The sequence below is a fragment of the Lipotes vexillifer genome, unplaced genomic scaffold (genome assembly GCF_000442215.2).
Source record: "Lipotes vexillifer unplaced genomic scaffold, Lipotes_vexillifer_v1.1 scaffold1451, whole genome shotgun sequence".
NCBI lineage: Eukaryota > Metazoa > Chordata > Mammalia > Artiodactyla > Lipotidae > Lipotes > Lipotes vexillifer.
Window position 1 is genome coordinate 764,997 of NW_006795096.1, and position 13,151 is coordinate 778,147.

The 13,151-nt window shown below is 58.6% G+C and overlaps 1 protein-coding gene across 2 annotated transcripts in view; it reads right to left on the reverse strand.

The window, feature by feature from the left end:
- CARD11 (caspase recruitment domain family member 11) overlaps positions 1 to 13,151 on the reverse strand; it is a 31,743-nt gene that overhangs the window by 14,077 nt on the left and 4,515 nt on the right. Inside the window, exons 4-12 of one of the 2 annotated variants that reach the window (XM_007467421.1) lie at positions 10,361 to 10,540; positions 9,255 to 9,407; positions 8,680 to 8,805; positions 7,934 to 8,131; positions 5,876 to 6,052; positions 4,897 to 4,948; positions 3,209 to 3,291; positions 2,083 to 2,180; positions 1,013 to 1,065 (exon numbers count right to left, since the gene is read on the reverse strand). In XM_007467421.1, the coding sequence (XP_007467483.1) occupies positions 1,013 to 1,065; positions 2,083 to 2,180; positions 3,209 to 3,291; positions 4,897 to 4,948; positions 5,876 to 6,052; positions 7,934 to 8,131; positions 8,680 to 8,805; positions 9,255 to 9,407; positions 10,361 to 10,540 (1,120 nt within the window). Of the gene's footprint in view, positions 1 to 1,012; positions 1,066 to 2,082; positions 2,184 to 3,208; positions 3,292 to 4,896; positions 4,949 to 5,875; positions 6,053 to 7,933; positions 8,132 to 8,679; positions 8,806 to 9,254; positions 9,408 to 10,360; positions 10,541 to 13,151 lie in introns of both variants that reach the window. The other variant, XM_007467422.1, reaches the window with a different exon arrangement.

The following is a 13,151-nucleotide window of genomic DNA, read 5'->3' on the forward strand; positions in this document are numbered from 1 at the left end:
GAGCCTGTGCTCCGCAACGGGAGAGGCCACAACAGTGAGAGGCCCACGTACCGCAAAAAAAAAAAACAAAAAAAAAACAAAAAAAATACAGCAGCAGATCAGGTCTGCAAATCTGCATTGGTCTCCCCACCGGTCCTCAACTGTGCCACCACAGTCTCTGCCACAGCAAGAACTCAGGGACACAGGTTTCTGTGTCCCATGCAGCTGTAACAGGGCCTGGTGAGGTGCAGGAACTCAACGTGTGCAGGGCCTCGCGGCTGTAAGGGGTGGTGACTGGCAGGTGCTGCGTGCGTGCTTACTCCCTGGAGACGGAGCCTTCGTTTCTGGCTCTGCGTGGCAACGTGCTGGGCCAAGGGAATATCCCCTCCATCATACCAGCTCTGCCCGTGGGGCGGGTTCAGGGCTACCACACCCCCTGCAGTCTCCCCAGTGCCTGCCTGCCCCACACCTACAGTTTCAGGGGATGAAAACCAACCTTAATTGCCGCCCCATCTCCATCCCAGGGCCCCAGCCCCATGCCTGCCACTCATCTCGCCGAGGTTGGTTAACAGCTTAATTAACACCTGGCTTCTCGGTGCCCCTGCCTCCGCCACTCTCCCTCTTAGTCTCCCTAAGACTGTTTCTTCATCTGCAAAACAAGGACAGTAGCATCCCTGAAAACGCCTGCTGAGAGTCGCTGGAACTGGATCACAGTGCTCGGCTACAGCCACGAGAGCTTTGCTTTCTGAAAAGCCCAGACCTGACTCTGATTCTACGCTCAGCATCGGGATGGTTCCTACTGTCTGCGGAACAAAGGACAGGCTCCTCAGGCGCTTCCCGGCCCGAGCCACTCAACGGGCGGAGGCCTGTCTTCCTTGTGCACAGACAGCCCTCTCGGAATCCACTCTGCACACGTTTCCTGAGGACCTACTGTGTGCAAGGCTTCGCCCCAGGCAGGCCCTGCTCGAAGATCAGGATGGGGCCGACGTGGCTGCCACACCTGTATCGCCTCTCAGACCTGCTGGGTACCCACCGTCAAGATCTAAGGCATCGAAGCCACCGCTGTCATTGTCGTCTTCAACTGTGCTGCAAGACATAAGGGGGGACAGGAGAGCTCTCCTGACTGTGTGTGCAGGTGCACAAGGGAGAGCGAGGCTTCCGGAACGTGCTGGCTGTCCAAGAGGCTGTGGTTCTGAGAGGGCAGGATGGGCGGGACAGGAAGGTCAGCAGGTGGGTGGAGGGCTGTGGGCCATGGGAGGGCTGCACGAGGCTGGGTGCTTTGCTGGGAGGGCAGGGCGGCCCCAGAGCCTGCAGAGGCCGCATTAGCTGCTGTGAGGACGGACACGAAGAGCTGGTGAGCAGAGTCCCCGACAGCCCCACCTGCTACTCCCCACGCATTCCTCTCCCTGGACGCAGAGCGCTTAATAGCGTTTGTACTCGGACGGGCTGCATTGCGTGACGGGCCCAAACAGCTGAGCCTCCCTCGGACAGGACTGGACGGGACTGAGGCCCGTGTTCCAAGAGTTCTAAGCTGTTCCCGTGTGGTCCCTGTGATGCAGTAATGAGGCCCAAGCCAGGTGGCTGGCAGGAACCAAGATGGAGATCCAGCCCCGCCGGCCACTCCTCGGTCTGGCCCTTCTAGGAACCACCACCAACCTCTGACTCTGAACGTACGATGCTAAGTATCTGGCTGACTGGAAACATCTGGATGCCCAGGCATATCTCTACTGTGGTCTCCACAATGGGGACACTGATGGCCTCCAAGAGGTGAGGAAAGGGGAGAGGCAGTAGGAATGAGGGGGACATTCACAGGGTCTCTCACTCTTTGGCAGAAAAAGCCAAGCTCTGGAACCCTGGGATGGAGAAACCCGATTTCTAGGTAGCAGGGGGCAAAGCGATGTTGGGTTCATCATTTGCTAGCTAGCTGGGGGGCCCTGGGAAAGCCATGTCCCTTCTCTGAGCCTCAGTTTCCTCATCTGTAAAATGTGCACCATCCTGCCTACATTCCAAGCTTCCCTTAAGCACTGCCGAGTTAGTTAAGTGTCGAGCGGCACAACAGGCACCAGGAAAATGTCCCACCCCCTCCTTCCACCTGTCACCCACCTCCGATGAGGCGCATCTTCCTTACAGCGTCTGACGATGGAGTCGTTTCCTGGGGGCTCGGCCGTGATTGACATGATGCTGGAACGGCTTCGATGGGGCTGCTTCAAACACACACACACAGATGTGTTACGGGGAGCTGGGTATGTATACGCTGCGCCTCCACGGGCATAAATATTATATACACGTGGACTAAATTTAAATCAGATGCGTCCCCGCCTGCTACACATACACAGGCAGTGTGGGCCCGCAAGCTGGTTCTCAGCGGTGACCTTGGCCGACGAAGGCTCGTGCTCAGCCCGCGGCGGCCGAAGCCACCAAGCCTGGTGCACATCTGCTCGCCCCGGGAACAGGAAGTGGGGAGGCGGGTGGGAACCCGAGAGGCGGTCCTTGTTTGTGCCCAGCACAGGCGGAGTTCTCTGTCCCCAGAACTGCCCAGCCTTGGGCACCTGCTCTGGACGAGAGGAAGACCTTTGGGGCTGGCGGATGCCCACGCAGACAGCTCGGCTGCTGGAGGGTGGCCCTTTGAGACGAGGCCCGCTGGCTCCCGGCAAGGGCTGCCTGAACTGAGTGCCTGGGATTTCGCCTCCCAGAGCTGGGCTCAGACAGGAGCCATTCCTTATCACGTCTCTCTCTTCCAGGGCCTGATGCTGGAGCGGAGCTGACCAGCTTCCCAGGGCTTCCCCTCGGGGTTAGAATTTCTAATCCCACGCCTCCTGCTGCCTGGCTAGGGGGAGTGACACCGCTCCGCCCAGGTGGGCTGGAGGGAGGCGCTCGGGTGCTGGGCGGGCCTTGCTCTGCCGCTCCGGCCCCCGCCGGCTGCCCCCCCCTCCAGCTGCCGGAGTCGCCAGGGGCTGAGAAGCGGCAGCAGGACGGTCAGCCGCCTGTGCAACTCGCCTCAGCCCTGCGGAGGCCCGTCTCTTCCTCCCACCGAGTGTTAAATCGGGAAAGGAGGCGGCAAGAAGGTGTGAATACATCGCGAGGCCAGGAGACATCGAGCAGGGCCTGGGCTGCAACCCCGGGCGAGGAAAGCAAGCGGGCCGGGCCCGCGGGGCGGGCGACGCCGGGGTGGTGGGCCTGGCCCAAGCTCCGAGCCAGAACGGGGAGCGGCGGTGAGGGCGCTGCTCACCATCTTGGGGAAGGAGGTGGTGACGGGCAGCGACCCGGAGGAGCTGGGGCTGGCGTCCGTGACGTCTTCTTCGTGTCCCCTCCCTGTCCTCGGCGAATCGGGCAGGAGGCGCAGGCGGAAGGGGCGGGGGGGAACGGGGAGGGCAGGGTCAGTGAGAGCCCCTGGGGCACTGCGCCCCTGCGGCCGTCCTGTGCGGGGGGGCGGCCTCCTCTCCCCTCCGCTTGAGGAAGAGCCGGGTCTTTTCACCACCATGTCCCTCCCCCCACACAGGCCCGGGGCGGCCTCGTCAAGGCTGGACGACGCCCTCTGTCTTGAGGGCCAAGGTGGGCATCCCGGCTGGCACTCCGTGTGGAACAGCGGGAAGTGGGGCCGGAACGTCCCCACTGAACAAGCCGACTGGGGACCGGGGCCGATGGGCTGGGTGTGCCGCCTCCCGCGCAGCCCCTGGCGCCCCTGTGCTCCTTCGAGGCTGCCTGGGGGCTTTTGCACACTCCTTTCGGCCCTCATCTTGCTGCAGGGAAGCGGTCAGCTTCCCCATCCACAGCCCCACGCGCTGGCGTGTGTGCGTCTACGTGCACAGCCAGCCGCACACGTGCACCCCGGTCCGTGGCGCCCTCGAGGGGACGAACCACAGTTCCCTCCCTGGCCCAGCGCCCCACGTCAGGCAGCCGGCAAGGCTCCATCTCCGCTGCACCCCTTTCCCTCTCCTTGGCACAAACGCCCTCTCCACTTCTGCTGGCCCCAGGCCCTTTACACCTCCCTTCTGTACAAGGTCCCTAAAACACCTGGTCTGGCCACCAGGGAAGTGGCTCGGCCCCCACCTTAGGGCTCCCCTTCCCCCTGTGTCCCCACCAGGCGCAGCCCAGATCTGCACCCCTGGCTTCCCTGCTCTCCTCGGAGGGATGAAGCCCGTGAACTCGGGCCTGGCCGTCCACCTCTGCGGACTCGTTCCTGGCGCCGTCCTGCTCTGACGCCAGGAGGCAGCACAGCTTTTCTGTATCACACGCTTTCCAGGCTGCACGTCCGCGTCTCTGCTTCCTGCTCCACCCCGGGGGGCCCTTCCGGAGGCCGTGCCCAGCGGCCTCAATTCTCCCTTTCCTAGACCCCGTCTGCACGCGCCCTTCTTGACAGTTCCTTCTCCAGCCTTCTTCCAGCCGCTCTCTTGGGTGTCCAGAGCCACATTCCACCTCCTCACCGATGGCCCTGCCCGAGTACCTGGGCTCTGGAAGCATCTACGTGGACCTGCCAGCACCTGGCACACAGTAGGTGCGCGGTTCACCCAGGCAAACCCTCGCTAGCCAGCTGTCGCTCCAGAGTGGCGCTGAGGATGAGTGAGAGGAATTCGGAGGACAGTGTGTCTCAGAGAACCCGTGGTTTAGGGGTGAACTGGTGGCCTCCCACGCCGGGGACTGCCTGGCTGGAAGTCTGGGAGGGAGGCCAAGTATCGGGGCTCCGGACGGACCCACGGGGAGCGGACCTCAGATGTGACGTTTCTGTGGTCGGGGCTCCCGCCCTCTCCGATGACAGCAAACGGTAATCACCATCTGGATACCCTGCCGCCCCGGGGCCCCAGGGCCCCCGAGACCCCTCCCGGGTTAACCTTGCAGGATCGATGCCTACGATGGGAGAAACAGATGGACCAAGGGTCAGAGTGACAGACAGGAGAGGGATCCGGGCGTCTCACTAACCTTGAAAATCTGATGTTCGTTTCAGGCTGATGGGGGATTTGGCTCTCTGCAGCTGAAAGAGAGGGGAGGGGAAGAAAGGAGACAGAGGACACAAATCAAACAAGGCCTGAGACCCACGTCACCGGCGCTAAGGAAAGAAAGAAACAGGCGAGCCCACGCCGCCCTCGTCACGTGGCCACAGGAACCACGGAGGGCGCAGGATGCCCACAGATGCTCCACAGCCGTGGCTCCCCCGGCCCAGCGCAGGCAGCCGCTGGTACAGACACGCTCGCCCCACGGGAGGCGGTGCCACGTGGCTCGGATGGTACAAGGGCCAAGGGTGGAGGTGGGGTGGCACCGTGAATCTGAGCAGAACTGGCTACACGGCATGGGGGGATTTTCAGGAACAGACGAGGCTTTTGGGCAGCTGCCCCGGCCACCCCTGGCATTAGGTGCTGGCGGTTCCAGGCTGGCCTCCGAGGTGCTGCCCTAGGCCTTCCCGCTCCCTGTGTGCGAGGGCGGGGAGAGCAGAGGCACCGCCAGGCCCCGCGTGTGAGACCGTCTCATTCACTCAGTCACATTCATTCATTCCTCAGCTGATGGAGTGCGCTAGAGACAGAGCAAAGCACATAGGATGAGTGCTGTAATTCCAGCTCCATCACAAGCCACTGACGTCAGTAAACACGCGATAGGCACTCAATACCTATTCGTTGAATAAACAAATGAATTTGGAGATCGTGCTTATTTCATTCTCTCTCCTCTCTCTTAACTTGCACTACATTCGTAAGAGGTGAAAGAATTAGCCGAAACAAACAAGCAAAAAGCACAAAGCTGGCACGGTTTCTGTTCACAGGGCTGACGGCGGTCAAGTCGCATCAGGGGTCTGAGACCCGCCCCAGGACCACGTGAGGCCCTGCTGCCTCCTCCCCCGCCTGCAGGGGGCCCCCACCCCCGCCCCAGGACGGCCCGACAAGGCGCCTCCCCGGCCGCGTGCAAGCACCTGGATGCCCTTCAGGTTCACCCTGCGCTTGGGCGGGTGGTAGGGCAGAAAGAAGCGACTGTCCTCTGGCGAATCCTCTGAGGTTGAAGAATCGTCAGCCTCCTGACCGTTGGTCCTGGGGCTGGTGTCCCCGAAGTTCTGAGAGATGATGGTCACTGGTAGGTTCCTGGGCAAACTCTGGAGACAAGGGGAGGCCGTGTCCGTGACGGAGCACGGAGGAGCTGCCGCCACGCGCGGGAACGAGCACTAATGGCGCCATCACTCCCTCGGGCACCCAAGCTGGAAGCTCCGGATGGCCTCTTCCTCCTTCCTGACCCCCGCGTCCAGCCCGATGCCAAGACCGATCATGCTAGCTCCACTCTGCTCCTCACAAGACCCGCGCCCCCATCTCCCTCCCGCCGGGGCCCTGGCGCAGACCCTCGCACTGTGCTCTTCACAGTAGTAGAGGGACTGCCTCCCAGATGGTCTTGGCGCCTTATCTGATACACCACCATCACATCCACAATTTCAGGCCCTAGGCCTAAGCTACAAATATAAGAAATGCTGCCGAATGACTGGATAATGATAACAACAGTGCCAGGTACTGTCCGAAGTAATTTATAGCCATTACTTGAAGCTGAGGGGCAAGAATATTAAGTAAATTCTCGTTGATCCCCTCAAAGCCACATAACACCCTCGTGCTACGTTGCCTCCAAACCCAAAGCTTTTGGCCTTGCTTCCCCGCACAAAATCCTTCACGTTCAAGAATAACTCACGACCAAGCTCCTTAGCCGACAGGCCCACTCTGCTCCCTCCTGCTACCCGCTCCAGCCCACCTCCTGCCTGTCCCCGCCTCCCACTCCATGGATGACAGACCTGCCAAGCGCGGCCTGCCGACGGCATGCCATGGGTGTCACACCTCCAGGCCTTTGCTCGTGGTGTCCCCGTGGGCTGGAATACAGCCCCATCTTTCCTCACCTAGCCAGGCGCCGTCACAGCTTTCGTTCATAAATTCAGCAGATGTTCCCCGAGGGTCCACCCCGTGCCTGGCACTATGCTACATGTTGGACAAACAGAGGGGCCTACACGGAGCTCCTGCGTCATTACAAACTGTGGGAAACGCGCAAAAGTTGAGGGCATAACACAGAGGCTCCTGGTTTCCATTAGGAACCAGTGAAGGCCTAGCTAAGGAAGTTGACACGTCAGCCAAGCCCAGAAGGGGGTCAGAACTTGGCCAGGTGAAGTCCGGGGACAGCATTCCAAATGGAGGTCCCGAGGCTGGCTTCTCCTGTGGGGAGTCTTTCCCGGAACCCTGACAGGATGGAGGCCTCCTCCCCTGGGCGCCTACAGCGCCCCTTCAAGGCGTAATTTACAACACTTGCGTTGAAATGTCACGCTCCCGGATCTGCGTCCAGCACTAGATCTGAGTCCTCTGGGCGAGGGGCTGGGAGGGTGGGCCCTATCCTGGTTTCCCCGGGTGACTGACTAGCGATGCCCTCGGGCAAGTTACTCAGCTGCTTGTGTCTGGATTCTACCCTTGGCAAAGGAAGACGGCGATCTTACCGTCCTGGCGGGCAGTCCTGCAGCACAGAGGGCACTTAGCACAGTACCTGCAAACACAGGCACCCAAGCCCACAGCTACGAGAGTGATAGCATCATCTGCCTGCATCATGGCATCGCTCACTTCGGAGCGCCTGGGGCCCTGCTGTGACACGTGCTTGAGCTTCATATCGAGATAAATGACGGTTTCCTTACAGGCCCTACCGACTTTAATGGGAGCAGGGCGTCTTACACCCGATGACCGTCCAGAGGGCTTTAAGGAAACCCAGTGGCGGGCTAACGGCCGACAGAGGTCCCCTGAGGAAGGAGCTGCAGTTCTAACGCGGGAGTGATTTGCCCGAGATCACCCGGCCAGCAAGCGGCCAGGCCAGGCTTTCGTCCTGCCTCTTCTAACTTCAAAATGAGCGGCTTCTACTCATCGCGACCCAGACACACGGCGGTTCAGGGGCACGGCCGCTCTGGGTGTGGGAGGGAAGGGTGTGCGTCCCCGCGGGAGCGCACGCGCCCAGCCAGCCCCACCTGCTCGAGGCTGCCGCTGTCCTTGGAGAGGCGCCGGACTTTGCTCTCCAGGTTTACGATGCAGGCTTCCCGCCGGACCATCTCAATCCTCATCTCGTCGTTTTTCTCCTCCAGCTCGCGGATCTGTTTCCGGTACTTGTCCTTTTCGATTAAGCACTGGGAGTACTGGGTCTGTGCCTCGTCCCGGGAATGGAAGGCCTGCCCGGAGGCGGAGAGGGAGGGGGCCGGTTGGCGCCTCGCCCCGACGCTCCCAAGTCAGGCCCAGACGCCCGCTCCCCAGCCCACGTGTCAGTCCCACGGCCTCTGGCCCTTTTCTGGACCCTGACGCTTGGGCGTTTCGGTCGATACCGTCCTGAACGACACGCCACAGCCCCCGTCTGTCCAGCCCCGGCTGTGTCTCTTGGAGCCCACCCTCCGCCCTAGCGAGTGGCGCCATTATTATTATTCCCATTTCACAGACGAGGCTTCCAGGGAGTGGCAGCTCGCCTGCAGCCACGCGTCTGAAGAGCGACAGGGTCTGGACCTGGCCATCTTACTCTAAAGCCCAGGCCGCCGGTCTCCAGCTCAGGCCCCCATGCTATTCAAACGAACTGGGATAGAATTCACTTTGGGAACGGAAGCAGGAAAGATGGATTCACGAGTGATTCCGGCGGAGTTAATGACACTGCCCCGGACAAAACCTCCTGCTGGACCCCACGGCCCGGAGCCCGCAGGCCTGCCGCGCAGCCGCCCCGGGCAGCCTGTACCTGGTCGCGCTCCCGCTCTACCTCCTCCAGCTGCAGCATGAGGGTGTTCATGCGGTGCTTGTACATCTCGCAGTCCTTCCCCAGGGTCGAGCACTTAAGCTGCAGGTCCTCTTTCTCCTCCAGGTACTGTGAGCACAGGGGGAAATCAACACACGCATCACGCGGTCATCAATCGGGGCTGAGGGCCATTTTCTGGCTGCGTCTTCCCAGAGCCGGCCTGCCCCTCCCCACAGGGCCTGACCTTGTGAGAGTCAGCTCTCTGACCAGAAGGGACCAAGGTAAAAGGCCAGTCCATCAATGGAGATTTGCTGTGGACCTACTACGTGCCAGGGAATGAGCGGGAGACAGGGTGGACGCCACGTGCGCCCTCCTGTGGCCTTCAGCCAGGGGGGAGACAGGTGCCGTGCTGACGCTTAGTAATTCACGAGCAACTGCAGGTGCTGACGCACAGGGAATTTACACCAGGGGCCAGACCTGGTCCCTGGAGGTTCCACTGACACACATCCGTGCACAGGGGCTCCCGGCCCGAGGGCGCCAGCTGGGTGGGTGCTGCCCCGACCACCCATGGGGCCCACCTTGTCCCTCAGCTCCTCCGCCTGGCGGACCTCCTCCTGCAGGTTGTAGATCTTGTTGACGAGCTCCTGTCGGTCCTCCAGGGCCTCCTTGCGATCATGCTCCAGGATGTCCAGGATGGCCTTGTCCGAGTCCGGCAGGCTGCGCTTCCCGGCCTGGGCGGGCGGGGAGTGCGGAAGCGGGGGAATGTTTAACGGTGCTGGGGGCAGGGGAAGGGCAGGGAGCGTGGGGCCCGGGAAGGCGGCAGACAAAAGCGCCGGCGACACACTGAGCAAGCAGAAGGTTTTGTGCCAGGGAAGCAGAGAAACTCAAGGGTCACTGTCTCTTGGGGTCCCTAAGCAGCTTATTATTGACGAATTTTATCACCTGGAAAGAAGCATAAAACCCACTTCTGCTCAGAAATATCCCGACGCCTATTGTTCTGGCCCAGCTCTTATCAGAGCTCAGAGGAGCACTTGCTGCTGCTCCACACACTTCACAGGTGACGACAAAGAGAGGGCTGATCTGCCTTCCAGATGCCTCCCCTGAAATACCAGTTAATCTCTCCGACTAAACCGGTGTGCATCCTCTGCTCTGAACTAGAGCCTTCCACGCCAGGCAGCCAATCCTGGGGGGCGGGGGGAATCATTCCGGAGGAAGGGGCGGGTGCCTTTTTTCTTTCCCTGCATATGTATTTTGGGATATTATTCCTCCGTGATTCTGAGATGATTCTGAGATGGCGAAGCGGGGGGAGGCCCTTGAAGTTTTAACAAATCACACAGAGCTGAGAATTGAGTTTCTTGGAATCTTTAAGGCAAGAAGATTTCTCGGCTGTACTTTTCTCACAGCACCCAGGGCAGTGATTTTGTGTGAATGGTGATTTTCACGGAGTGATTCAGCCAAGGGAACACCGCCACAAGGTTTACCTCACATAATGTCGTGTCTCTGAGAAGTGGGTGGTGTGGTCACCCCCGCTGACAGAGGAGGGACTAAGGTGCCCAAGGATGACATGAATTCTCTGTGGTCCTGCGGTCAGCAAGTGGTGGCTTTGGGACTCACACCCAGGCAGGCATGTCCGTCCCCAACCCTCATCCTCCCTTGCGCCAACTGTGCCCGCACTGGCCCTCACCTGGATGATGGACTGCAGCTCCTGGATTTTGGTCTTCAGCATCTCATTCTCCCGCTCCAGCTCCAGAACTTGCTCCTTCTTGGGCCGGTTCTCGATGTCGTTCTTTAGTTTCAGCGACTGATTCCTCTCCAGCTTGCATTCCTCCTCCATCTTATTCAATCGGTGCTTGAGCTGGTCGATCTGAGACACCCACAGGGTGCCGAGGGGAGAACGCAGTTGGGCAGGAAACATTCAGAAAAGGCAGTGTCTCCCAGATCCTACTGGACTTCCAGCATGAGCTGTGCTCTGCCCCGCTCTCTCCTTCCTCCAGTTGGTGACAGAGAAGGCCTCAAAGAAACCTCTCCCAGTGAAACAAACCACCGCCTCCTTGTTGAGGAAGAGGGTCCGGGTCCATTAATTCAGAACAGTTCTAAAGCAGTTATGTCCCCTGGAAGACTCCCTCAGGCAACTTTTGTGGAGTGGAACAGATTACAGACTAGGATAAAAGGTACCCAACCTGGTGTTTCCCTGAGGTATGTTATCCATTTTCAAGGTCTTCTAGGATGGGTTTCAAACTCTGATCCTCAGAAGTCAAGATTCCCTCAAGAACCCTCGTGTTATCGAAGGGAGCTAAGAGATGGGGAGGGGGGAGATCCGGGCCCCACCCTGACTTCACACCCCACAGCAGTTCTGCGTATGCACGTGTTTTGGCCTCTTGTGTTTCACACAAGATTTTAGTTGAACAAATGGCATTGCTGCCATTAACAGAATCTCTGGCCTAAAGGACCTGCCCAGACTTAGTGTGTGAGAAAGAGTGGCTTCCTGGAGAAGGCAGTTACTACCCCTGGAAATGGGACTTCTCCAGCTGTGCTGAGCTTCCCCCAGGAGGCGAGTGTGAGGAACTGAGACCAGGAGGAAGCTTCTTAAACCTCTGTGACTTAGCCTGGCTGCTTCCCCAAACTGATCAGCCTTGGCAAAACACCTAGAAGATTGTTTTCAAGGTCTGCAAGGAAGAGGGTACCAAACGGGTGAGTGTCCTTTTTCAATTCTAAGCTTATGGGCGGAACATCTCAAGAAATCTGGCAGGTAGAGGGTGGTGGCTTCAGCAAGGAAGGGACCTCGGCTGTACGCCTGTGGTCTGAGGGAAGGAACAAAGAGGAATGCAGGGAAGCAGCCTGGGCCTGAGAAATGGCCTAGGACTCAGCCGGCCAGATGTTCTTTCAAGTTCTAGATGTGGTTTCTCACTGTTACTATATGGCCAGAAAAACATAAAACAGGAGAAAGTTCTAGGATAGAAAGTTTCAAAGCTCTGCCACAGGTTAACACCTCCAAATCCTAGATGAGACAGCACAGAAACCTTGCTTCCTGGTCTCTCTCACACACACACACACACACACACACACACACACAAAATCCTCCTTAGAGTCTTGGAAGATGAACCCAAGGGACTTGTTCTGGGTCTAGATCCCCAGTCCCATCCAAGTGGACACAAAGTGGGTGCTTACTGGGTCAGCCATCTTGCCAAAGACATATTTCAGCATCTCAGCAACCCTAGGGCGTAGGTATTATTTTCATTTCCACGTAACTGGCATTTACGAATGGGGAAACTGAGGCCAAGAACCAACTAAGTGGTAAAGCCAGAAGCCAGATTTGAAGTCAAATCCAAAGGATTTAAAAGCTCCTGCTTTTTGCCTGCTATGCCACTGACTCAATTCACCTGAATTCTAGTGGATTGTTTACTGATCTGTCTGGCTCAACTAAATTGTAAGTGACCTGAGCACAAATCAGGTTATTTATGCCTATGTCCCCCACAGTGCTTAGCACCGTGCCTTACACATGGCAGGTGCTTAATAAATATTCTGAGAGTCTATTTTCCACCCGGCAGCCAGAGTGATCTTCCTAGATATAAATCAGTTGTCACTCGCAGCTCTCAATCCCTCAGTGGCTTCCATCACTACTGGAATAAATTCCAAAGTTCTTACCAAGCCCCCCGGATCTGCACCCTGGCCGTCTCCCATTTGCTCATTCGGCTCCAGCCCCACTGGCTCTCCTGCTGTTTCTCAAAAACACCAAGCATGGCCGCTACCTGGGGCCTTTGCACTTGCTCTTTGCTCTTCCCCTGAGACTTGCAGGGCTGGCTCCTCCCTTTCCTCAGATCTCTGCTCCTGTGTCTCCTTTTCAGGAACGCTTCCTGACCATCCTATTTAAAACAGCACCCCTCACTCACTATCCCTAAACTCTTTTCTTCCTCTTCTTAATAGCACTTATTACTACCAGCTAGTGATGCATTTTTTTTCCTGATTAGAATGTGAGCTCCATGACAGCAGGGCTTTGGTTTTGAGTTATGTATCCCTGGAAGAGAGCCTGGTGCAAGGCGGTGCACAATAAAAGGAATGAATGAGTTAAGCAATTCCCTTCTCCATCTCCCTTTTGCAAGTAAACTCACTAATGATGTCTATCATTTGGCTGCTGGATTGTTCACTGATAAGTGACTATTCCACTGTGTCATGCTGCGCTTTGTGGATACAGCTGTGAAGGGCCGAGTCCTGGCCTCAAGGATCTCATGAATCCACGGGACAGGTGCTGTGCCCACCTCCTCGCTGATTTTCCCGAGGGCCATAGAGCTGGGCAGGCCCCTGAATCCTCCATCTTCCCCCTCACCCAGCACGGGTGCAGGGCCCATGAGCTGGGCCCATGTGCGCATCTCTGATTCATGTGCCTGGTGGGTCCTCGCTCCGGAGCAAGTGGGAAGCTCCGCCGGGTCCAGGTGCGCAAGTCTGCACATGCGCACAGAGGCCCGGGGGGGGGGGGG